The sequence below is a fragment of the Schistocerca nitens genome, chromosome 2 (genome assembly GCF_023898315.1).
Source record: "Schistocerca nitens isolate TAMUIC-IGC-003100 chromosome 2, iqSchNite1.1, whole genome shotgun sequence".
Classification (NCBI taxonomy): Eukaryota; Metazoa; Arthropoda; class Insecta; order Orthoptera; family Acrididae; genus Schistocerca; species Schistocerca nitens.
Window position 1 is genome coordinate 738,132,104 of NC_064615.1, and position 27,965 is coordinate 738,160,068.

General features: G+C 39.6%; 1 protein-coding gene across 1 annotated transcript in view; it reads left to right on the top strand.

Annotated features, from left to right (window-relative positions):
* The window catches only part of LOC126234599 (uncharacterized), a 231,141-nt gene that overhangs the window by 150,247 nt on the left and 52,929 nt on the right, over positions 1-27,965 (top strand). Inside the window, exon 6 of the mRNA XM_049943318.1 lies at positions 16,739-16,847. Coding sequence (XP_049799275.1) covers positions 16,739-16,847 — 109 coding nt within the window. The remainder of the gene's footprint in view (positions 1-16,738; positions 16,848-27,965) is intronic.

Genomic DNA, 27,965 nt, shown 5'->3' on the forward strand with positions numbered 1-27,965 from the left:
TACAACGTTTTAAATAAATTTGTGATCCCAGCGTAGCAGCCTTCCCTTGTACGACCTTAGCCACAAGAAAGATGGCTCTTAGAGGCCCTGTGGCAATTATCATCTAGCCATATACCCATAGCGACTACTGACATGACGAAGAATGCGGTGACCATGCCATTTGTTTTGTTTGAATTTTTACTCAGGTCTTTTGGCCTCTAAAACGTCGCTCAGATACGGGAACGTTTTGTCGATGGGGTGTTCAAAGGCTGTCTGACCATGGAATGGTATTTAATGAAAACAAATGCGTCGCACGGAAACCTCAAGTCACCATCCTAGGCCATACTGTTTTGGCCAGTGGCACCGCTAAAGGATGCACTTGCTGGTCATGACGCCACTGGACGCAGACTTGTTCAGTAGACACCCAAAACGGACATAGCATTCCGCTACCTCTACATGAGCAGTGTTACTCAGCCACCTGGCATCTCACGCATACCTGGTACAGTGGTCGATGCAAGACAAGTCAGCAAGCAGTTAAAGCAGCACTCCACGAAGAAGTAGACCAACGCTCGCAGCAACATTTCTCTAAAACGTTGCAGCCAGCCCAACAGAAGTGGAATGCATATGATCGAGACCTGTTAGCAATCTATGAGACAGTCACGTACTTCCAACCTCAAAAAGTAGTTCGATTAGTGACTGCCTCTACAGATCACAAACCCATTACTTTGGCATTCAAAAATGGGGGAATAGAGCAACGTCTGATTCCATTCGTCTGCTTTGGCACACGAAGTCATATAGCGACCAAAAAGCATGGTTTGCTTGAGCTACTAAAACTACCACAGGTAACATTTAATAACAGGCCGATTACATTCTTCAAGATGGCGATCACAGGTTAGACCATTACTGAAAACGAACTTAAAAAAAGAAAGTCACGCAAAGAATTTCTGTAAGGTAATAAAAAGAAATGAAATTAACTGAACAACTGCGGGAATTAGGCTGTTTTGGGTGGGGGCAAACTACAAAAAGGATAGTAAAGCTAACAAGGGAATTGTTCAATTTGATGTGACGAAACCCACCCTGAAATTTTTATACAGGAAGAATACAAGAAAGAAGAGCATTTTCGAAATTTTAGCTGATAAGACGCACTGCAATTAATTTTTAAAAATTATTGAAGATTCTCATCTTTGTCACATGAAGCACCGCTTATGACTGGGTTGTACAGTCATTCCTGCCTAGCAGGCGATCGACCGTGACAAAAACACCGTAGCGCAGCGTAGTGCCATTATCTGGAGTGGGATCAAGCTAATTCGAAGTAGTTAAACTATACAAAAAAGTCACGTATTATATATGTTTTGAATAACAGGCACGTCGTATCAACAGCTAAATTGTTGCATATGTAATCCTTACAAACTTGACTAGCAGAGGAAAATAAATCAATATGGTGTTTCGTGTTACCTTATAGATGACTTCGATCAATCATGACTTTATTTGTTGAAACTAGATGTATTTTACACATATTTGATTGTATAACAGTTCCTGTAGCACATTTCTTATTATAATTTTTGACTAATGTATATTTAAGTAGGCCTAACAATGAAACGATAGCCCCGTAGTCGTTACAATAAAGCGAAGTGTCTTTTAAACGACGAAAACAAACGTTTTCCTTACACCAGACACGCCCACCTAAAGAAAAATTAATGCTTTCAGACAAGTCACAATAATCGTTAATTTTATTTAGACAGAAGTGTGGTAAAGTAAGGAAGGATCCTGGCCGTTTGCTCTGCGTATTGTACAGCATACTGAGCATACTTAAAGCAATTCCTAAAATGTGCCAGTGCAAACTACTGATGTACAAATGACTGAAATTTAAGAATACTGTTGTCCTGATAAACCTCAAATGACGGGAGCTATTGGAAATTACATTGTCTGACAATTTCCTTAAAAATACTTTACACACTCGATAAACTTCTTTATCGAGATTAACAGTGGTTTTTCAGGTGGAATCTCAATGATATCAGCAGTCTTTTCATCGTCCTTCTGACAGACAGAGGTATCGTTAAGTCCAGCCCAAGAGTCCAGCAAAAGCAATGAATTAATTTGTGCAGCTGGTGAGAAACCGATTCGAATGAAATGTTAAAGATTATTTTTTCAGATTTTGATACGTCGATTATAAGATTTTTACCATTGAGTAGCCGTATAAACTGTAATCCACTCATATTTGTCACTGACATTGTTGTACATGAATGTGTCATGGCAGTAACTGATTACACAATAGACTCGCGGTCTTTTTTTGCTCAAAATGATAAAGTGCAGTTTGCTTGCATTTCTTTCATAAAACCTTACTGATCGGCATTAGACACAACACATTATGGGCAAACAGTAAGCTTTGTCTTCATGTAAGCTACGACTTAATGGCATCTCCTCTACACTTTTACTCGATTTGAACTTCGTTATTTTATGATTTCATAAATCTGCTTAACCAGGTCGAAGAAGACTTGAAATCACCAATGCTCGACTCAGTTGCGATTTAGAGGGCTCACAAGGGGAAGGCCTGAGACACGGTCAACCGATTCGGCTCAGATTTGGCAGGTCGCTTGTGTAAAACCTAAAACGAACTAATCTAAGATATTTTGGGTCAACACCCCCGCAATTTTGAGAAAATCATCCCTAAAGGTTATGACGAGCAATCGACTCAAAATTGGAGGGATCGACAGATAATTGTAAACAGAGCAATTTTCATCGTCAGGTATGGGGTCCACAAACTCATACTTTTCCAGAAATCGAGGGAAGAAACTTTTACAACTGCCTATCTGTACCCACATGGGAAACGCTTTTCGCCGACAGCGCAACGGTTAAGGTATCTCGCTGGGAATCGGAGAACCCTAGCGGATGTTATTCTTTTCGTTTGTATTTTTCCATATCTCAAATGATAGGGATCGGAGGGTTAATAAGATAAGTAAATCAATAAGGAATGATAATAATAAGTTAGGCAAATAAATTTCTCAAACATCTTGGGATAGTAAACAACTTAAATGTTACTCCAGGTCACTTTCCAATGGTTCTTCCAGTCACTGTTACGTGTCCTCACTTTGATTCGAACAACTAGATGGATGGTACTTGTCATATAAACATTCGAAGCAAATATACTCACGGCACCAAGAACATCTAATGAATGCAATCTTTCGACAACTACACTGTTCATTCCGAAGAGTCGGCGGAAAACAAACTTGGTTTACATTTTAAAATATGTCTTTTTCGGGAATTAATTTTGATGCGCACTACGCAAACGATATCATCGCCTGAAAAATCGGTGCTGAAAGTTGGTTATGAATTATGCTGTGAATAGTTATTGCATCCGTGCGGTTGTGCAATCCCGCTGGGTTTCCAGAAGCACACAGCAAATCTCAAGCCCGGAAATAAAGTTTCTTCGAGATTCGAACCCGGGTTCTCCGATTCCCAGCCAGTCACCTTGGCCGTTGCTCTATTGGTACTGTCGACGAAAAGCGTTTACCATGTGGGTACAGAAGTGGCAGTTGTAAAAGTTTCTTACCTCGATTTCTGGAAAAGTATGCGTTTTCGGACCCCATACCTGATGAAGAAAATTGCTCTATTTACAATTATGTATCGATCCCCCCAGTTTTGAGTCGATTGCTCGTCATAACCTTTAGGGGTGATTTTCTCATAAACGCGGGGATGTTGACCCAAAATGTATCAGATTCCTTCGTTTTAGGTTGTACACAAATTTGAGCCGAATCGGTTGGTCGGTAGATCTCCATCAGTAAAGGTGCATTGTTTCTCACAAGTAGCTCTCTACATGGCTCGCGTCTGAAGAAAACTCCTCTAAAGAAAAGTTGTTCACATTATGTACGGTATTCAAGTTTAGTGTGGGGTAATAGGACTTCGTGGCCACCGAGTGCTGTAAATCCTTTGGATAGCTTTTCTTTCACAGTTTTGCGAGTTTCGTTTGGACACTATTTCTTACCTTATCTTTCTTCCATTTATACAGTTTACTGTCTGATTTATGGAGCGAGACCAGGTTTGCACATTGCATAATATTAAGTATTAAACACGATGAATATTAATTCAGTTTTATCTCTGTTAAGAGTGCCGCTATTGCAAAAGCAACTGGTAATTATTATTATGAATGTTAAATGAGTTACAAATTTGAGTGAACAGCAACTGCGGATTATTATTCCTTTGAGCAGCAAATATTTTGACATGGTCTTTCTTTCGGTGTATTCTTCCTATATAAAAATTTTCAGGGCATGTTTCCACGTGTTGGACTGGACCGTTCCCTCGTAAGGTCATTCCAAAGGAACCTAAAAATCGAAAAATCATGCACATAAATTCCTCAATAATTCATTGTTTTGGGATAATCAGCATAATGTACAAACAACGTAGATAACATTGGACCTAGTTACTAAGACGTCGACAGTTAACATTTAACAATAGGCTACTTATATCCTTCACAATGTAAACTCATGACATTAGAGAGGACGTCATGGTTCAAAGAAGCAGGTGAAATTGGACAGTGTGCTCGACCCAAAGAACGTACACGGCAAGTGCTCACTTGGGCAGCTTCAGCAGGTTGGTCTCATAAACCTCTTATGCAACATATAAAAGGTGCTGAAAATTTGGTGGCTGACTACATTTCTTGTGTTTGTGGAGTGGCAGAGATTATAGACTACAGAGAAGTCGCCAAAGAGCAGTCCGTAGAACCATAGTTACAACAGTTGTTGAACGACTCATCTACAGGGTTACATCTCTACAAGATTCCTGTCCTCAACTTTAAGGTGAAACTGTGGTGTGACATCTCCTGGAAAAAACCATATCCTTACATGTGACAGAAGTTTCAGAAGACAAATTTCAATAGCATCAATGGCTTATATTATCTGGCAGCCAATGCTACTGTCAGATTGCTTACAACCATTTTTTGTCACCTTCCATTAAGAAAGAGCATTCATTTGTGTATGTTCATATCGCCCATGCCAACAAAGTAAAGTGAGACATCAAAAGCTTGCTGATGTGGATAACTTCCAAGATGCACCAGCTAGATTTGCTCACATTCATGTTGGCCAGGTCCGTCCTCTTCCACCTTCAGATGGATACACATAATTGTTCATCACTGTAGACAGATGTACACTGCAAGCATAGGCAATGCCGATCACTGACATCTCAGCCAACACTATGGCAAAAATTGTTATGTATACATTAATTACAAATTTTAGATACCTTCTCCACGTTACATCTGACGAAGGAACCAATTTGAATCAACCCTATCCCAGGAACTAGCCAAACTCTGCAGCTTTCAGTGACACCACACAACTAGCTACAACCTCTCAACCTCTAATAGTGATATGGTAGAATGGCGGCACAGAACCTTAAAGGTACCATTAATGCATAACCAAGAAAAGTGGACAGTGGGACTTCCCTCAGTCCTCTTAGGCTTCTGAACAATGCACAAACTTGATACTGGTGCATCTGTGGCAGAAATGACTTACAGTGAGCCTCTACACATTCCAGTGGACTACTTAGTGGCAGCACCACTAGTTGTCATGGGGGAACTTTCACAGTTAGTGGAGCAATTAAAACATGATGGCATCAACATCTGCACGTCAGCTACCTGCCAACTTCCCACTATGGCAATGAACAGATGTTTGTGCGCAAAGACCTGCGCTGCTGTTCACATATGATGCTGCAAATGTACTCAGTCAGATTGCCACTATAGCCACCATACACTGGGCCTTCCCTAGCTTTGAGCAGAGGGGTTCACGCCATTGACATCCTACAGAATAGCACACCCTTGAAAGTATCCATCAAACGTCAAACTGGCATGGTTTTTACCCTCAGCAGTCCTGGATACCTAGCCAAAACTTCACACCACGACCAGTCCAGACTCTGCAAATTCTGCCACATGGCTTATGGGCGCCACAGCCAACAGCAATGCTGACACTACGACATCTGACCTACACAAGAGCCGGATAACAAATCAAAAAGTATTATGGCTTTCCAGCTTCTCTCCACTGAACAGGGTGGGGGTGGGTGGGTGAGAGAGGGGGGGGTTGTGTGCTAGTGATACATTTTTTGCTGTATTTGAGCATCATGAGAAGATCAAGATATACTAGTGAACTCTCTGACTTGCTTATTTTTGTTATCTTTGCTGTAATCATTTATGTTCAGTGGTGTAAGTTTGAATTTCTTTTATTAAATATTCTTGCTTGCATTTATGAAGAATAAAAAGCTAATTTTGTATATTCTAAAGCTACATGCGATTATTTATGTGGATAACCTAAGAGGCCACAAGGTACCAGTAATCCTCATTTATTACACATACTTCTCTACACTAAAAAATTCTTTTCCATCAAATAATCCAAAGTTTCTGGAATATCTTTTTATGCATACTGTCCTGTAGACTCTTAGGAAGACACTTTACAGATGTGCACCTAGGATCTCCTTCAGCAGTTCTCAGTCCGTGTGGTATACTTTCTAGTTGGCCTTTATTTCTTGTTTAATCTAAATTAACATTTACATTTTTTGTATTGCCTTTGATTAATGAAATTATTGTTCTGCATATGTACATGGATGGAAATATCAATATTTTTAGACTGTGAAAGGCAGTTCTGCATAAGTCTTTTTTTAATCCAGAATGTCCGCCCCCGGTAGCTGAGTGGTCAGCGCGACAGAATGTCAATCCTAACGGCCAGGTTCGATTCCTGGCTGGGTCGGAGATTTTCTCTGCTCAGGGACTGGGTGTTGTGTTGCCCTAATCATCATCATCTCACCCCCATCGACACGCAATTCGCCGAAGTGGCGTCAAATCGAAAGACTTGCACCCGGTGAACAGTCTACCCGACGGGAGGCCCTAGTCACGCGACATTTACATTTACTCATTCAGGATGGTCCGAATAAACTTTTGGGCAATAGAAAGTTTTTTTGTGCTATTGCTCAAACAGTAATTTCATACTGCAAGTATGGTTCCAAACAAGCATGGTACACTGTTTATGGCATAATGTGCAAACTGTTTCATAATTAATATTAAAGTGCTTAATGGGCATATTATAAGCGAGATGGAACAGTTCAAGTTCCTAGGTGTTTGGATAGATAGTAAGCTGTTGTGGAAAGCCCATGTCCAGGATCTTGTTCAGAAACTAAATCCTGCTTTATTTACCATTAGAACAGTATCTGAAATAAGTGACACTTGAACATGAAAAGTAGTCTACTTCGCATATTTTCATACACTTATGTCGTATGCTATTATTTTTTGGGGTAATTCTTCTGATTCAGAAAGGGTATTTTTGGCTAAAAAACGGGCTGTTTGAGCTATAGGTGGTGTAAGTTCGAGAACCTCTTGTCGACCCCTATTCAATAGTCTGGGAATTTTGACATTGCCCTCACAGTAAATATTTTCTTTAATGTCGTTTGTTGTTAGCAATATTAACTTATTCCCAAGAGTTAGCAGCTTTCACTCAGTTAATACTAGGCAGAAATCAAATCTGCATGTGGAATGCACTTCCTTGACTCTTGTGCAGAAAGGAGTGCACTATTCTGCTGCATTCGTTTTCAATAAGCTGCCACAAGAACTCAAAAATCTTAGCAGTAGCCCAAATGCTTTTAAGTCTAAACTGAAGAGTTTCCTCATGGCTCACTCCTTCTATTCTGTCGAGGAGCTCCTGGAAGAGCTAAAAAATTAAGCAAATTCCAGTGTTACATTGTTGATTTTCTTTATTTAAACTTACGACTTGTCACCTGAATATGCTTTTTTTATATTTCATTTTATCTGTTTCTAATATCGTGTTATAATTTCATGTATTGACTCGTTCCATGACCATGGAGACTTCTCCTTAATTTGGTCCAACGGAACAATAAATAAAAAAAATAAATAAAAAATTAAAAAAATTTACACCAGATATTGTTTATAAGTTACCTCAATTGCAGCTTATTGTCAAAGGCAGTTCCCAGTCTTTTTTCATCTATGAATACATCTATGTGATGTTTCTATTTTATATTCATAAATAAGGGGAACATTGGTGTTTTCAGAGTTGGTGACTATTTCAGTTGCTGTGACTATCGATAGTCCACCAAGCCACTAAGATGTTGAAAGCTAAAATCTCCTGACTTTAGTCTTTGCTACACTGTTATTATGTACACTTCTTCTGTCATGTATGCAGTTTATTTAGACAGTAATCTTCACATTGTTTCTTATAATTTGATATCTTCTCTTACCTCCAAAGAGTGTAGTGATCAATATCTACTATGGTGATCCTGGATGCTTTTTCGTACACAACTAACTACTTACCAGGATTCAGTGCCAAGCCTATGTAGACAATGGATCAATTATCTTGGAATACATTTGAGTGCACACTCCCTGCCTACACACTGGATGTCAATTGTGAAGGACAGATGCAGTCAATGGTGCAAGTACCAGTTTTGTGTGCTCATGTACAGTCTTTTGATATCAGCTCACATGTTCCTAACCTAACTGTGACTGCACCTCCCCTATGGTTGTCCATCTGCATCAGTCAGTTTCACTTCCACACATGCTGTGCTGTGTAGCTCATTTCGCGAAGGCTTCACCTGCTTGCCCACGAGGGCCTTGGTCAACACACCTCAGCGACCTCCTTCTTCGCATGACGTCATGCCCACTGCTGTAGATACCATCACAGCAAGCTACATTGCTACTGCTTTTCCGTGATACACTGCACTAACCAACTTCTGTGCAGCATGTCCCAACAAGCAGATTTTCCAAGTTACCACAGGCCCAGATAGAAAATCCGAACATGTGGCTTGCCCTGGTGGCCAATATGCTCAATGATGATACTCGATTCATACGGTTGGTCAGTGATCTTCATGACCATACTGACCTCATTAGTGACCTGATTTTGAGCTCTTCTGCACAAACCAAGTATGCTACTGTGAAGCTGATTATCATTGAATGGTTATTGCATCCCACTGACAGGCAGTTCATCATATCATCCAACAAAAAGCAGCTCCGCAACAGATAGCTCTTCACAGCTGTGGTGACACCTCCAGGCATAGATTGGCCCCGAGCTCATGGCACACATCACCCTTTGGACATTATGTCTTGCTCACTTATCACATCATCTAAACTTCAGCTGTTCTCACACTCAGTGGACTCTTTACAGGATAAACTCTGGCTGTTAGATCAGACATAGAATCATCTGTCACTGTTAGCTACTTTCAGCCACAAGCCTTTTGCCAGATGAAAAGGTTGGCAACAGTGTTTACATCCACACTCCTTGTCTGATGCCCTCTGCTGGCAGAGGTTGTGTGAGAACTCACACAACTCAACAGAACACCCTGTTGCACCTGGTGGCTGGTAACTAGTGCTAACTATGCCAGTTCCACCTCCTCTGATGTTGTCTGGCCATCCCTGACCCGATCACATGGCACATCTCCAGCAAAGCACAAGAGATGATGTGGATAACAATTGCCTAACTCCCCACCCTGTTGGTCTCACGTCACCTTCAATGACGTGGCAAGAAACTGTCAGCTTCCCTGTGCGTGGCACAATTTACCCTCAACAGCCATCGGACATTATGGTCTCTCCTAGCCGAAGATTTTACGTCTAAGATTACACTAATAAGTTTCATTTCCTCATAGACATTGGGACTGATTCCAGGGACATTTGTCCCTCTTGTGTCTCTGCGCATATTCTGGCAAAACTCATCCTTCACACCAACAGTAGTTCCCATGTCAATGTCTATTACACAGTTGAATTTCAGATTCAACTTATGCTGGATTTACAGTTTCCCTGCACTTTTTGTGTAGCTGATATGGACAGCCCAGTCCTCATGATTGACTTTCTTAGGAATTTTGTCCTCTCTCCAGACCTACGTTCAGCATAATTGGTACACCATTTGATGGATACATGTATAGCAGGCTCCTTCAGCCTTAGACCCCCTCTTCTTTGGTGAAAAGTGATCCACCACTAGCCCCTCTCTTGATTGCTCACTCTGCTCGGGCTTACTACCCAACACTCCAGAATCGATACCCAGCAGACACACAATTCGGAACTTAAACAGGTCATCAACAACGCGTTGGACAAACTGGTGCACTGTCAGCCACCTCATCAGTTTGTGGCTGATTTATGCCCACCACAGAAGCCTTGCCCTCATCAAGGTCTCCACGTCCACAAGCTAAGGTACACCTAGGTGTGATTATGAACAGTACTTCCCATAGGACAACAACTACAGAGGGTTCTACTGTGCACTAGAGGGCCTCACTCCTAAGAAACTGTGCCAAGCAAAAGCAGCTGTCAATGAAACTTTAAATGTGAGCACTGTATGCCCTTCAGAGATTAACTGGTCTTTCCCCATACGTCTCATCCCAAAGAAGGATGGTTCATTCCTGTTGTGTGGTGATTGTCGGAAACTCAGTGCCTGTGCCACCATGGAGAATTATCCCATTCCCCACATTTAAGACTTTGTCCAACTACTTAATAGATTGTGAGTTTTTATGTTATAGATTGTCACAAGGCATGCCATCAGATCCCTATGTGCAAATATGACATTCCTAAAACAGCATAACTACACCATTTGGCTTGTTCGAGTACTACTTTGTGCCTTATCATCTCAAGAACATAGCTCAAACTTGGCAAAGGTTCCTTGACTCTGCTTTGTTTAACTTACCTTATTGTTACACCTACTTTGACAATATCCCACTCTATTCCCCCTCAACTGAGGAACATGTAAAACTCGTAGCTCAAGTTACAACTGGAGTCACCAATAATGGTGTGGCAATTAAATATGAAAAGTCACAATCGAGCCACATGAGTGCTATCCTCCTTGGTCGCATTGTCAATGCTGACATTTCCTGTCTGATGTCTAATTGCATCACACTTACCCATGACCTCTGATTACCTACAACCTACTGTAATTTTTGCCAATTTCTGGGAATGGTGAACTTTTTTCGGAGACACTGGCCACATGCCACCTCTCTTCACGTCCCTCTCTGTTCAAGAAAAAAATCATCTGGGGCATGTAAGATACTGTGGTTGGATGAAATGATCCAGTGTCCATCGCAGTTAAGACTGTGCTTCCGAACGACGTCATGCTCATGCATCTGCTGCTTGACATACATATCTCCATCACAGCAGATACAAGTCACATGTTGGTTGGTGTACTCCTACAACAACACATTGGCTATATTACACAACCCCTCAGGTTCTTGTGGAAACTCACTGCTCCTCAATGCAGATGGTCAGTATTTCACCATGAACTTCTTGGAGTTCACAAAGTTGTGCAATACTTCCACAAGAACATTGAAGAACATGAGGTCACGATTGTTATTGACCATAAGCCTCTTGTGGACACTATTTGCAACCCAACACAGGACCTCCCCCTGGAGATTTTGATACTTGGGCCCTATTAGCAATAGTACTACTGATATTTGACAGAGATCTGGGAGGTGGACAATGTGGTAGCTGACTACTTGTCACTAGTGAACTCCATTACTTCCACTTTCAACATGGATCAACTAGCTCACCTGCAAGTGGACAATACTGAAATTCCAAACCTGCAACAAGATTCTAATTCAGCACTGACCTTGGTGTTCTAGTGTCTTCCTGGTTCCTTTCATACAATACTGTGAGACATTTTGACTGATAACCTCCACTGCCTTTACTTGGCTCCTCTACAACAGATGGTTTTCTAGGCTATCCATGTTTTCGTGCACCCAGGCATTATGGCTACAACACAGAGTGTTTTGTTTGGCCTGGCATCAAGAATGACTGCCACTCTTGGACATGTGCATGCATGCCATGCTAACAGAGTAAGCCATATTCAATCATCACTGGGTAGCTTCAAAATACCAAAGAGGTGCTTCCATCATGTGCACCTCAACATTGTGGGCCCCCTAACCCCTTCCAATGAATTGAGATATTTCTTTCCAGCCGTTGATTGGGTGATGAGATAGGTTGAGGCCATACCTCTTTCGGGGATCACAGCAGATTCTGTCGATGCACTTCCATTTTTGCATGACCTTTACCACCAACCAGGTACGCCAGACTGAGTCCCTACTCTTTGCTGCTTATGAACATTCCCATGGCTAAGGAATCTATGCGGACAAGGGTATGGTGGTTGAAGAGATGCACAATTGTTGTTGTCACACAGCACTACACATTCACAATGTGCCACATCACTATGTATGAACACTTGCACCAGGGTGTGAGGACACGGTGCTGGTTTACACAAATTTGTGATGAGCGAGTAGAGACATGCTAGTTGTCTCCCTTGGGGAGCTGCCATGACATGGCTGGCTATGAAATATTGCCAACTGTCTCTTCTGATGCCACCTGACCAGTGCTCCACCCTATAGGACCTAACACTGGTACTGAGTGTCCTCCTCAAGCTCTGCACTGCCAGGGTGGGGGTGGGACAGGGGATTATGTGGTGATGTTGTGACTATCGATAGTCTGCCAACCCTCTGTGGTGATGAACACTAAGATGTTTTAATTTTAGTCTGTACTAGTACACTTGTGTTCTCATGTACACAATTTATTCATCAATAAAGTTAGTGTGTTTCTTATAGCTGAGTCAGTTCTCTTACCTCCAAAGTATAAGGAGATAAAAACCCACAGTCATTCTGTACCAATACCTGAACTGTATTTTCTGTTCAAATAAACATGTGTCTTTCAGTGTTTACAAATTCTTTTTAATATTAGTGTCATGTCATCAGCATACTATATTTTTTGTTCTTTCTCACCAACTTTAATACTGAATGAAGTACAGACCCTTGAAGTGTAACATGTTTAATATCCCTCATTTCAGATCTGCATCAAGAGTCCCAGTCACATACTGTTTTCTGTGGTTTTAACCACTGCACCTCATATCCATGTACACAATTTTTTCAGTTGTTGCTGTAAGGGTGATTGTGTCAATAGCTGAATTTTAATAGATCTATAGCAGATTCTATCAGGCTCAAGATGGCTCTTTGTGCAGTTTTCCGTTTTTGGAAACCACATTTGTTGGAATCAGCATACCATACTACGTTTCTCTAGCAATGTAATTCATCTACTGTGTATTTTTGGGAAACCAGATATTAAAGATACTGGTATGACATTATTGGGGTCATGTTTGTCACGTTTCTTGTATATTGTTACTACTTCACTTATTTTTAATTTTTTGAGTACATCTTCTCTTAATGGACAGTTTGTTGCATGCAAAAGTCATTCACTTGTTTCTTCATTCACATGCCATGCTTTATTAAATAATTTGATATTTAATCTTCTCCTGCAGACTTCTTGGGTTTCAATTTCTGAACTGTTTTTATGAGTTCCTGTTATCTTAATGGTTCCACAAACAATGAGGGTGTGGCTGCCCAAATGTTCTAGGATCCTCCAGTCCCTGATGATTTCTTTCACATCTTAAATTTTGGGTAGCATCTAAGAATTTTTTGTTGAGTATATTAAAAATTTTTGTTTCATTTGTAACTGTGGTGCTGTCAGTTTTCATAGAGTTAATGATATTTCTGTTATTTACACTCTTTTTATTATATTTTTCAGTGTTCATTATGTCCCATGTCATTTTACTTTTATGATTTGAATTGTTATGGCCGTTTTATTGAAATGACTATTGCTTCTCTTATTAATTGCCTATCCTTTTTTCAGTGTTGTTTATGTGTCTCTATATTCCATGTTTTCGCAACAAGCTGTTGCCTCATCAGGAAAGAGGGAAGGAGAGGGAAAGATGAGAGGATGTGGGTTTTAAGGGAGAGGCCATGTCTGCTTGTGTCTGTATATGTATGGATGGATATGTGTGTGTGTGTGAGTGTATACCCGTCCTTTTTTCCCCCTAAGGTAAGTCTTTCCGCTCCCGGGATTGGAATGACTCCTTACCCTCTCCCTTAAAACCCACATCCTCTCGTCTTTCCCTCTCCTTCCCTCTTTCCTGATGAGGCAACAGTTTGTTGCGAAAGCTTGAATTTTGTGTGTGTGTTTGTGTTTGTTTGTGTGTCTATCGACCTGCCAGCGCTTTCGTTCGGTAAGTCACATCATCTTTGTTTTTAGATATATTTTTCCCACGTGGAATGTTTCCCTCTATTATATATTCTGTGTTTGTTTGAGATCCTCCAGTCTTGTCTGGAGTTTGGTTATTTCTTTGGCAATTCATTGCATAAAGTGACCCAACTTTTTCTGACAGATCATTTGGGGAAGACTTCATGAAAATGGTGCAGTAGAGTGTAAAGAAATGCATCATACTTCTCATTTGTGTCTTGTGCTTGCATTGTTTCAGTTCAACCTTATCTCTTTAGAGTTATTTTAAAAATGTTCATTTTCTGGATATTCATAATCCTGTCTTCTCTTTTTTGTTTTTCTGTTTTTGTTTTAGAGCTCCTATTTTTGTTGATATAGCACATTAACCTGTGATGATCAGAAGTCACTGTTTGCAGAGCTTTGTTTCACATTCACTTTTTCGGTATTGTTGATAATGTTGTCAGTGATGGTCTCGCTTCGATCAGCCCCTCTTGTAGTTGAATTTACTACTATTTTAATATCACACTGTAATAAGGTTTCTTTTAATTCTTGTTTTTGTTTTGATTCTTTATCTGTGTCTTTGTTGTAGACTCCACAGATTACACTTTTTATTCTAAATTTCAGTGATAATTTTTGCTAGATTTTTCAGAAATGTTGCAATAGGACCACTTAGAAGAGCTGTATACACAGAAAATTCTTAGTTCTTCATTCAGCACAATGGCCCTTTTGATTGTTTTTATTCCCTTTCATTTAACAGAATTAATTTGTTTGCATTTTAGTGTTCACTGTATTGGCAAAAGAAGTGGATAATTCTTTTTATGGTCAATGTGTTTTTAACCATTTAAATTTCTGGTCTCTAGAGCTACAACCATTCTAATTCTGTTCTGTAACTATGTTAATTTGAGAAGAAAACAGAATTTTTGTAACAGTGGTAAATGTAAAATTAATAACAATTTGCTTCACCAAAAATAATAAAAATATCAATTAAAAAACAAAATATCTTTTTTAAATGCATAGGTGTGATAAGTGGCCAGATATGTGTTAAACATAATGGCTTACAGAAGAATGTATAGAAACCAAAACACCAAAACCATTTTTGTACCTTGTCCAACATAATCATCATATTAATGCAGATATGAGTTCTGTGATTATTGTTGCTCACTGTTGTGACTATGTGGTGTATGACACTTTGATAAAGGATGTATTTCACAAATTGTTTGCGATATTCTGTAACTACAGTGTGTTAACCTTCTCTGTGTATGATAGTTATGCTGCAGGAAAACTCATATTTCACACTCTGATAGCTATTCCATACTCTAAATCTGACAGGTGTATGTAATTATGTTTCATTGGCATCCATGATAGTGGGAATCTGGAGTACAGAGTTTTTATTCATTGTAGAAATCTCATACACTTCTAGAAGAGAGTGGATAACCATAAGTTTTATTGGATATAGTAATGTTTCATGGCACCTTTGAAATGTAGTTCTTGTGGACATATCAAAAATTGACCACTTCACTTATATAAAAAATGAAAATTTAGTGTGTTGCCCCCTCTGGATAAATTTCTGCAAATGTTTATAGTCTCAGATAGCACCTAATGTGATACCAGAAATATCATCAAGCACAACTAGTTAATTACTATTGGAAGCAGAGTTTCTACAACAAATGTGATATCAGAAGCATCCACTAAGCACAACTATGGCTACTGCAAGCAGGATTCCAGCAAAAAAAATCATGTTTTCTAAGTCTCCATTTTTCTAACTATATTCAGCAGGATAAGAATGTTCCACATTTGTTTAGTTGTAATGTCCTCTTGGTATCAAAATGACCAGAATGTCCAACAAGAATTATATTTCAGCAAGTGACATTTTTGCTACCATTAGAAGTCCTGATGAATTGTTTGCTTTTTTCTTCATCAGCATACCTAACGATGTTAACATGGGCACTTGCTAAATTACTTTTGCTATTAGGCACAGAGACTTGACTGTAAACCCAACAATTATTCCCTTATTGTCAGCGCTGGGATCAATTGACTGGTGTGGATCCAGTGTTCAGTTCTGGGTGGAGTTACTGTCACTTTCTTTTACTGCCCTCGCCCCCCCCCCTCCCCCCTCCCCCCCTCTGCCCCCATTCTCACCTCATATGTAATTCACAATCACACCCACAGTTCAACATGCTGCAGGTGCCTAGAATTTTAATGGTAGTAAAATTCATGAAATGTTTTAATAAAGTCATAATAATTTGTTTATATCAGTGGTTGGTAAAATGCATTTACTTACTTATTGGGGGGGGGGGGGGGAGTATAATGTACCCCTATGCCTACCCTTTGGATCCATGCCTATGAACTGAAGTCACTATAGAATTATGTACGGCAAGCATAGAATGAGGAATAGCTGTTGACTTCTGTTAGCATAATGGTGGTGGATATGCTGTGAATTGGTCTGATTTGTTATACTAATGAAGTGATTTATGACTGCAAATAGTCTGCTCCTAAAATATTTTCCCAATGCCCAATTTAGAGACATCAGTCCCATGCATCCACCCTGTAAGCAAAAGTTCGTCAACCATAGCACATGCTGCAGTTTTCACAAACAGCTCTATGTATCTGAAGCTCTTCTGTAAAATAACTTACTATTTATTATATTAAAATCTTAAAATAATATTCAACTCCAAAAGGAGAAGAAATAATGGAATACCACAATTACAGAGATGAATAAAGCAAGTTACTAGTTTTTGCAGTACAATATTTCACTTTGTGTTGTAGTTAGAAGCACCTAGAAATGGGACATGTACTGTGGATCAGTTCACAGTCAGTGGTCAGAACAGAAACAGCATCATTCCAGTCCTGTGTGGGAATAATACTGGCAACCACAGTAAGTATTCTCAGTTTTTGTCATATTTTTGTGATTTAAGTAAGTTATGGAACCTATGTCCAGTGACTCAAATGTTTCTGATTTTGATTTATCTCTTATTAGTTGTTCTTGGATGTGTTACAAATGATGTGAAATTCACTAGTGCTGTTCGTTACAATGGGAAATTAATTCTCATGTCCCACATACTGATTCTGCTTTATGGCCTAGACACAGGATAATTTAAATAAAAACAATATATAAAGTTAATTATTTCAATACATTTTACATTGTAAATTACAGTAAATCTTTTTTCCTTGTTGTTCTTTTCCTGGTTGTATTTTTTAATCAAAATGAGAATTCATTAAAATCCTGAAATTAATGCTTGTTCATTGTCATTAGATATTAATTTTGTATGATTTCAATGTTAATGTGATCCATTTGTATGCTGCCATGAACTGAATAGCTGTGAAACTTGTTGTGGCTTATCATTAGTTACAGAGGATAATGGCATCACTACTTCTTTAATGTACACATCTGAGCAAGTTGGCATGATGATTAAGACACTGGCTCCACATTTGGGAAGGGCATGGTTTAAATTCCTGTCCAGCCATTTGCATTTAGATTTTCTGTGGTTTCATTACATAAAGTACATGCCAGGATGGATTCTTTGATGGTGCTCAGCCCCACTATTCTTGTCCCATCTGAACTTGTGCTCCTTGTTATCAACAGGAATTGTGTAGTACAAGTTAAGGTACATATACTACAGGGATCTGTTACAGGTCCTTTCCTCTTCTGAATAGTTATTAACAAGATGTCATCATTAATTAAATCCTATACAGCAGTATACACAGACAACGCAACTTCTCTTCAACAAATACAATCACTTAAGCATCTATTTGGTTCAGAGTAAATGGATTCCTGCTGAATGAGAACAAACCCAACAGATGAGTATTACTGTAAAAGACAAGCTATATCCAGATTATCCTAGTTTCATTTCGTTCTTGCTTATATATTAAGATGGTAAACATCTTGGGGTCAACCAGTGGCAGCACAGGTTTTCTTGTCAGTAGGGCAAAACATTTTCCCCATACATGTGATTTAGAAATTGTGAGGACATTGTTATCTGCTCGTCATATGTATATGGAATGTGCTATTGATGTGTGGTTTTCACACAATGGATTTGTAGTCAAGAGCTCATATTATTAGCCAATCAACAGAGTGTAATAATACTTAGAAAGTGTATTTTTTGTGCAAACATACACATTTTTATATGTGACAATGCCTATTGATATAAGCTAACTAAAAGAAGGGTAAATTAAAGTGTCAGTGTTTGTTGCAGGATTCTAGTGCAAGTCATTTACAAGATGTCATATTCTGAAAAGTTCCCACACTGACACTTGTACAATAACTGTGGTATCACACACTACAGAAAAACACAAGTGCATACACCACTTATGCAGATTCTGACCAGTAACAAGAATGACCAGTAACAAGAAACTATCACGGGTTGTGTTCAAAAAGACCCCACCACCACCTCTGGTATCGAATGACAGCTGCAAACATGCTAGCATTTCAGTGGAGATGTCCAAGAAGGTTCCAGTAATACATCACTGCATATCATCCCGTGTAGCTGCTATGGTCTTGTAGACAGTGTCTTCCAGCTTTCCCCATAAGAAAACGTCAGCAGGCTTCAAATCCAGGGAATGGCTGGCCAAGGTACAGGTCCTCTGCATCCAGTTCAATGATTTGGAAATGATTCATGAAGTCATGCTGTAGTACTTTCTGCTCAGTCATCATGTTGGTACCACAGGTTCCTCCTCGTCAGCAGAGGAATGTCTTCTAGCATCCATGGAAGATGATCTATTAGGAGACTGCAATAATTGTGCACATTCTGTATTACAACTATGAAAAACAGGCCTATGAACTGATGGTTCAGTATCCCACACCACACATTTACACTCTGTAGATGCTGATGTTCCAGAAGCCAATAGGGATTGTCAACAGACCAATAGTGCATGTTTTGGTGGTTTACCTGCTCATTATTAGTAAATGTGGCTTCATCACTAAACAAGATACATGATTCATCTGGAGTATCCAGTCTTAATGTCCATGTACAAAACTTAAAACGATTCTCGTAATCATTTCCATGCAGCTGTTGATGGACAGGGATGTAGTTGTGGTGAAACGTATGTCGATGGAGAATGCATTGTATTGTATTGTACCTTTATTGATCCATTCAGTCATTCAATGTACAGAAATGTACAGCATGATATGGGACAAGTCAAGCAGATGATGAAAAACACATGTACATACAACATTGTTACATAAGTACACATAACACAAAATATATATTACACATATATTCTTACTCGATCATTCAGTACTCAGAAGTGTGTGTGTGTGTGTGTGTGTGTGTGTGTGTGTGTGTGTGTGTGTGTGTGTACACTGCAGAAGCAACGCTTTGTCAACAGTGCCCTTAATGTTTTTTTTAAATTTAGTTGGTTTCTGAATAATTTCTATTTCTTCAGGAAGATGGCTATAAAGTTTGATTCCTATATACTTATTACTGCCACTAAACAGTTTAGTTGAATGGGGAACTAACCTTAACAAACTCTTCAACTTTGTATCATGGTGGTGATTATCCAGGTTCCAGTCTAGTCCACTGATGTTTTGTTTAATAAAGCAGAGTTGTCCTACAATGTATTGACTAGGAAGAGGCTGTTTGTTTAATTTTTCAAAGATGGTTTACATGGTTGTCTTTGATGCTTGTACAGGACTGTTCTAACTGCTTTTTTTTTGTGTTTGTTTTGCAGTTTGAATAATTTCACTGACTTGGCACTATGGCCCCAAAATATAATTCCATAATTTAGTACTGAATGGAAAAGAGCTTGAGACATGCAAGTCAATGTGCAGGTATTTAGCTCATCCCTCACTGAGTGGAGCATAAAACAGACTTTGCTTAGCCCGTAACTAATCACAACAATGAGGTTTTTCCATGTAAGTGTGTCCATGATGTGGATCCCTAAGAATTTTGTCTCACTGGCAAATTCAGTATTGCTGTCACTTAATGTTACTGTTGGAACATGGGGAGTTCCGTTTTGAATGGTATTAAAGGCTAGGCACATTGTCTTTTTTTTGTATTGAGGAGCACTCTGTTTCATGCTAGCCATTAGTCTATTTGAGCTACATTTCAGTTGATTGCTGACTGGTGAGATTCAGCTGAGATAAGGATATTAGCCCCCCATGAACCATGGACCTTGCCGTTGGTGGGGAGGCTTGCGTGCCTCAGTGATACAGATAGCCGTACCGTAGGTGCCACCACAACAGAGGGGTATCTGTTGAGAGGCCAGACAGATGTGTGGTTCCTGAAGAGGAGCAGCAGCCTTTTCAGTAGTTGCAGGGGCAACACTCTGGATGATTGACTGATCTGGCATTGTAACACTAACCAAAACGGCCTTGCTGTGCTGGTACTGCGAAGGGCTGAAAGCAAGGGGGAACTACGGCCGCAGTTTTTCCCGAGGGCATGCAGCTTTACTGTATGGTTAAATGATGATGGCATGGGTAAAATATTCCGGAGGTAAAATAGTCCCCCATTCGGATCTCCAGGTGGGGACTACTCGTGAAGATGTTGTTATCAGGAGAAAGAAAACTGGCGTTTTACGGATCGGAGCGTGGAATGTCAGATCCCTTAATCGGGCAGGTAGGTTAGAAAATTTAAAAAGGGACATGGATAGGTTATAGTTAGATATAGTGGGAACTAGTGAATTTCGTTGGCAGGAGGAACAAGACTTCTGGTCAGGTGACTACAGGGTTATAAACACAAAATCAAATAGGGGTAATGCAGGAGTAGGTTTAACAATGAATAGGAAAATAGGAATGTGGGTAAGCTACTACAAACAGCATAGTGAATGCATTATTGTGGCCAAGATAGATACGAAGCCCACGCCTACCACAGTAGTACAAATTTATATGCCAACTAGCTCTGCAGATGACGAAACAATTGAAAAAATGTATGATGAAATAAAAGAAATTATTCAGATAGTGAAGGGAGATGAAAATTTAATAGTCATGGGTGACTGGAATTCATCAGTAGGAAAAGGGAGAGAAGGAAACGTAGTAGGTGAATATGGATTGGGGGTAAGAAACGAAAGAGGAAGCTGCCTGGTAGAATTTTGCACAGAGCACAACCTAATCATAGCTAACACTTGGTTCAAGAATCATAAAAGAAGATTGTATACATGGAAGAAGCCTGGAGATACTGACAGGTTTCAGATAGATTATATAATGGCAAGACAGAGATTTAGGAACCAGGTTTTAAATTGTAAGACATTTCCAGGGGCAGATGCGGACTCTGACCACAATCTATTGGTTATGAACTGTAGATTAAAACTGAAGAAACTGCAAAAAGGTGGGAATTTAAGGAGATGGGACCTGCATAAACTGACTAAACCAGAGGTTGTACAGAGTTTCAGGGAGAGCATAATGGAACAATTGACAAGAATGGGGGAAAGAAATACAGTAGAAGAAGAATGGGAAGCTTTGAGGGACGAAGTGGTGAAGGCAGTAGAGGATCAAGTAGGTAAAAAGACAAGGGCTAGTAGAAATCCTTGGGTAACAGAAGATATATTGAATTTAATTGATGAAAGGAGAAAATATAAAAATGCAGTAAATGAAGCAGGCAAAGAGGAATACAAACGTCTCAAAAATGAGATTGACAGGAAGTGCAAAATGGCTAAGCAGGGATGGCTAGAGGACAAATGTAAGGATGTAGAGGCTTATCTCACTAAGGGTAAGATAGATACTGCCTACAGGAAAATTAAAGAGACCTTTGGAGAAAAGAGAGCCACTTGTATGAATATCAAGAACTCAGATGGGAACCCAGTTCTAAGCAAAGAAGGGAAATCAGAAAGGTGGAAGGAGTATATAGAGGGTCTACACAAGGGCCATGTACTTGAGGACAATATTATAGAAATGGAAGAGGATGTAGATGAAGATGAAATGGGAGATACGATACTGTGTGAAGAGTTTGACAGAGCACTGAAAGACCTGAGTCGAAACAAGGCCCCGGGAGTAGACAACATTCCATTAGAACTACTGACAGCCTTGGGAGAGCCAGTCCTGACAAAACTCTACCATGTGGTGAGCAAGATGTATGAGACAGGCGAAATACCCTCAGACTTCAAGAATAATATAATAATTCCAATCCCAAAGAAAGCAGGTGTTGACAGATGTGAAAATTACCGAACTATCAGTTTAATAATTCACGGCTGCAAAATACTAACACGAATTCCTTACAGACGAATGGAAAAACTAGTAGAAGCCAACCTCGGGGAAGATCAGTTTGGATTCCATAGAAATATTGGAACGCGTGAGGCAATACTGCCCCTACGACTTATCTTAGAAGCTAGATTAAGGAAAGGCAAACCTACGTTCCTAGCATTTGTAGACTTAGAGAAAGCTTTTGACAATGTTGACTGGAATACTCTCTTTCAAATTCTGAAGGTGGAAGGGGTAAAATACAGGGAGGGAAAAGCTATTTACAATTTGTACAAAAACCAGATGGCAGGTATAAGAGTCGAGGGACATCAAGGGAATGCAGTGGTTGGGAAGGGAGTGAGACAGGGTTGTAGCCTCTCCCCGATGTTGCTCAATCTGTATATTGAGCAAGCAGTAAAGCAAACTGTTGTGACTTGGCAAGACAGCCAAGCCACTATGAGAGGAAGCCGAAAGGCACGCGTATAAGCTCACGCAGGCTGGCGTGAGGTCTGGAACAGTTAAAGGAATAGAGAATAGCAAAATAGGTACGTAGCTTCTGGAACACTTAACTTAAATCCATAATTGGTGAACATCGGTCTGACCGTACATGCATCACAAGATAAATAGCAAATGATAATGGCGCCTTGCTAGGTTGTAGCAAATGACGTAGCTGAAGGCTATGCTAGCTATCGTCTCGGCAAATGAGAGCATAATTTGTCAGTGAACCATCACTAGCAAAGTCGGCTGTACAACTGGGGCGAGTGCTAGGACGTCTCTCTAGACCTGCCGTGTGGCGGTGCTCGGTCTGCAATCACTGACAGTGGCGACACGCGGGTCCGATGTATACTAACAGACCGCGGCCGATTTAAAGGCTACCACCTAGCAAGTGTGGTGTCTGGCGGTGACACCACAGAAACAAAAGAAAAATTTGGAGTAAGTATTAAAATCCATGGAGAAGAAATAAAAACTTTAAGGTTCGCCAATGACATTGTAATTCTGTCAGAGACAGCAAAGGACTTGGAAGAGCTGTTGAACGGAATGGATAGTGTCTTGAAAGGAGGATATAAGATGAACATCAACAAAAGCAAAACGAGGATAATGGAATGTAGTTGAATTAAGTCGGGTGATGCTGAGGGAATTAGATTAGGAAATGAGACACTTAAAGTAGTAAAGGAGTTCTGCTATTTGAGGAGCAAAATAACATGATGGTCGAAGTAGAGAGGATATAAAATGTAGACTGGCAATGGCAAGGAAAGCATTTCTGAAGAAGAGAAATTTGTTAACATCCAGTATAGGTTTAAGTTTCAGGAAGTCGCTTCTGAAAGTATTTGTATGGAGTGTAGCCATGTATGGAAGTGAAACATGGACCATAAATAGTTTGGACAAGAAGAGAATAGAAGCTTTCAAAATGTGGTGCTACAGAAGAATGCTGAAGATTAGATGGGTAGATCACATAACTAATGAGGAAGTATTGAATAGGATTGGGGAGAAGAGAAGCTTGTGGCTCAACTTGACTAGAAGAAGGGATCGGTTGCTAGGACATGTTCTGAGGCATCAAGGGATCACAAGTTTAGTATTGGAGGGCAGTGTGGAGGGTAAAAATCGTAGAGGGAGACCAAGAGATGAATACACTAAGCAGATTCAGAAGGATGTAGGTTGCAATTGGTACTGGGAGATGAAGAAGCTTGCATAGGATAGAGTAGCATGGAGAGCTGCATCAAACCAGTCTCAGGACTGAAGACCACAACAACTACAACAACAAAAAGGATATTAGGATTGTCGGTGAACAAAAATCTGTTACTAGTGGGTAGGGTGGAGGGGAGGCCATTTAGATAAAAAAGAAATAATGAAGGGCCTAAAATTGAGTCTGTGGCACACCATGTTTTAAGATTTGTGTAAATGAGTGCACCACATTTAGGACACCTGGATGATCTACTATATTTATATGAACATACTGTGCTCAGGCTTTAAAATAACTACTGATCCAGCCACAAGCAGTTCCCCTTGTCAGACATCAATCTAACTTTTACAAAAGTATGTCATGGTTCACCATGTCATAAACCTGGACATTTCTTGAGAATTCATGTATTGCATCAATAGTTGTTTTATTTTCTTGGAAACCATGCTGAGCAGGAGAGAGAATGTTATTTTTCTAAGAAATGAATTTAGTTGGTTGTTTGGGGGAGGAGAGCAGACAGCCAGGTCATCAGTCTCATTGCATTAGGGAAGGACGGGGAAGGAAGTCGGCCATGCCCTTTTGAAGGAACCATCCTGGCATTTTCCTGGAGCGATTTAGGGAAATTGTGGAAAACCTAAATTAGGATGGCCGGACGTGGGATTGAACCGTCATCCTTCCGAATGCGAGTCCAGTGTGTGAGTTTAGTCTGGCAGCCACTACATACTCAAATATTTTACTGAATACTGAGAGCACTGCAACTGGATGTGTCACCAGGATCTTTAGGTCCTTCTTATGTATGGGTATTAATTTTTGCCAATTTAAGTTTTCTTGGAAATAATGCACCAGAAAATGTAGCATGTATTATGTGAGACAGTGGTTTACTAACAAGTTTACAGCATTTGCGAAGAAGGAAGCAGGGGATCATGTCTCCTCCTGGTGATGATAGTTTCCTTATTTTACTACTGGTTATGTTTTCTATCTCTGCTCCCGATGCAGCTGATAAGAAATTGAGGACTGACTGAGGGAGGCAATTACTTTTTAGATCTCTGTTAGTTTTTCCATGGCTTCAATAAAGTATGAGTTAAATTCCTGAGCTACTTCCTCTTGTCAGTAATTAATGTTGAATTTACTTTAAGTTTTATGTTATTTACTCTTTTCCTATTTCTACCTATTTTTGCACTGATTATTTCTCATATCCATTTGCTTTTATTGTACAGAGAATTCAGGAGGAAGTCATCTTGTAGCTTTTAGCAGCATTCACCACATTCCTAAATATTCTTTTGTATTCAGGGAAGTATTTCTTGAATTGTTCAATGTTACCAAGGCTAGTCTTGCTAAAGGAGAAAAGCTCTCTCTTTCTCTTTGCTGATGTTATGATACCTATTGCGATCCAGTTGGAGGATGCTCTATTGTTACATATGGTTTTTGTCTTGAAAGGGAAGTGGCAGTTGAAATAGTAACAGAAAATGTTTAGAAAAGTTTCAAACTTTTCATCTACTGTTTGAGAGGGGTATATGGTCTCCCAGTTTTCTCTCTGCAAGTGGGACAGAAAATGGAGTACATTGCTTTGACGGAAACTTCCGCATTGTATTGTCATTGATGTTTACATTACAGACAGACTGTCTGTGTAATCAATGCAGTATGGTCAGAAAATCCCAGATTATAGATCTAACAGAACAATCCATGTTGCTAACCACTTGATCAAGAGCGCTTACAGTTTGACTAGTTACCCTAATTAGGGTTGTACCCTTCATATCAAGGAACCAACAGTTCACAAACTTTTTAAAGTCAGACTGATCATTGCCTTCTGTGAGGAAACTGATGTTAAAATCACATCAGATTATCACCCTTAATGGTTTTCCTTTCATCACTTTTTCTAATACTGGTGCAAAATATCTTTAAAATGAGTGCAAGCTGCATGAGGGAGATCTATAAACAGATGTTACATGAACATTAATATCTTTGATTTCAGTCACACACAATTCTATCTCTTTTTGAATACCGTAGAGTAGGAGTTGCATATGTCCAGTGGAGTAGCTGCAACACTGTCTTTTACAAATATGCAGCTTCCTCCACCTCTGAAGTTTTTCATTGGAAAATGGTGCACTACTCTGAGTTGTGGCAACACAACTGATTCTATTTCGAGGGACTTCATAAAGTGTTCAGTCACACATAGTATTTGGGCAGCTGATATTTCACTGTTGATGCTTGTTAAAAGTTCTAACTCATTTAGCTTATTCTTAAATCCCTTCACATTATGAAAATAGATGTTTGGGAGAAAATAATGATTTATATCAGTCAATACATTTCCGTGAGGAGATTCTGCTATTGTTTCATCAGTAACAATTGATTGTCTAGATTTATGTATAGCATTGTGTGAGACTGCTCCTTAACTGAATTTGTCACATTGATCCTTTTTAGGGGGAGACAGAAATAAATCCTTCTTTTTTTGTTACAGACCAACTTGGCCTTAAGTTGACACTAACTGTAGCTGCTGTTCTTGGTGCCACTGCTGTTGCTATTACCTCTGCTGTTGGAGTCATTAGTGCTGATAGTATTGATGCTGGTGCTACTGCTGTTTCTGGAACTTCTACTGATGCTGAAGCTGTTAAAGTTGTTGACTGAGATGTTGGAATCGTTGCTGCTGTTGCTGCAGTAATTGCAGAAAACTCCACTTTTATTTCCTTTCTGGTTTCTTTTGTGGTAGTGGTTCTGTTGCTCCTCTTGATGGTACTTCTTCAACATCACGTTTCTGTGCAGAAACCACTTCTGCATAGGAGAGGGTCAATGAAGAAGTAGTGCTGTTTGAGTTGTTTGATTCTGTTGCTGCTTCCCGTGCTGTCCTAGGTAGCGATATACCTGCTGATGATTCTCTGTCTACTTCTGGTTGTGTTGCTGTTATAGACTCATCAGTTCTTCTCAGATGTTTTTCTGCAGAGGGTAGGTTAGGCTTGACTGTTATTAATGCTGGTCTGTTGGACCATCCCAACAATGCATACTGTAAATTTTTGCAAAGTTTATCTTTTCCTTTAAACACTAAGTGAAGCCCATGTTTTGTGTAGTCACTTCATCTGAGGAAGACATTTATGTCCACTGCAGTAGCATGGTTATAGCGTGACACAGTGCTCATTATGTAGCTGTTCGTTAGGGCAATTTTGTCATTCAATTCTGTTATGTCATGTCTGTATGGAATAGTGCATACAATCACTTTAGCGTGCATCATCTTCTTAAGGAAGTCTGTCATCACCATTTTTAAGTCTGTTGTTGCATTCATCACATCATTTGCAATGTCTAAGTCAATCAGGCTGTTGCACTTTCTAACATCTTTTGTCTTTTATCGACGTTATGAACCATGTCCTTCAGTTGGGTTTTTGGCTTAATCGCTGTACATGACACTTGCCTGACTCATGCCACGTCCTCATGCAAAGTTGATAAATAATTGAAGATTGGTTGTGTCTATTGGGACATCTTGCTGCGTACACCATACAAGAACAAACTGAATCCTTCCTACACTGTCTGTACACCATGAACATGGTAACTTTCTGCTTTAGTAAATCCTATTGTCCACTGGCAAACTACTGCTTGGACTGTCATACACTAACTGACTAGCAAGTCTCAGTGAGTTTAAGGAGCACACAATCACACTGTAAGCAAACATAACAACGTCAAGCCAAGCAACTACACAGGTTGAATGGCACAAACAAGTGTTGGTGTTTCAAAACATGATAACTCATAAATGACTCATACTAGAATTCTACAAAAATACACTGCTGACGTTACAATTTGCCCTTTTTTTAGACCGCTAACAATCCATTCTGTGAAATCCATACATCAATAGTGCTTTCAATTTCCGTAACATTTGTGGTGCAAGTTATGTGTTTATGCCACTTACATTATTTTCTAGTAGTCCTGTCACAAGCCATATTCCCTCAATAAATTATTGGCATAAAAAATTGTTTGAGCATGCTGACATTTTTATTTTGCATAATATTCACCTCTCAGGCAACTGTCAATTCGGACAAACAGTTCATTACTTTCAACTCCATAAAGTTGGTAAAATTTACTTTCATTGCAGTGAAAGCTTTGTTGAAAACCTCTAACAATAGTGTTCTATTGTTACATTTTGTAGTAACTGCAAATGATTGTTTCAAGTGTATAACCTGATTTTGGGGGTATGCATACAAGGTATAGGAGCTGCAAGAACT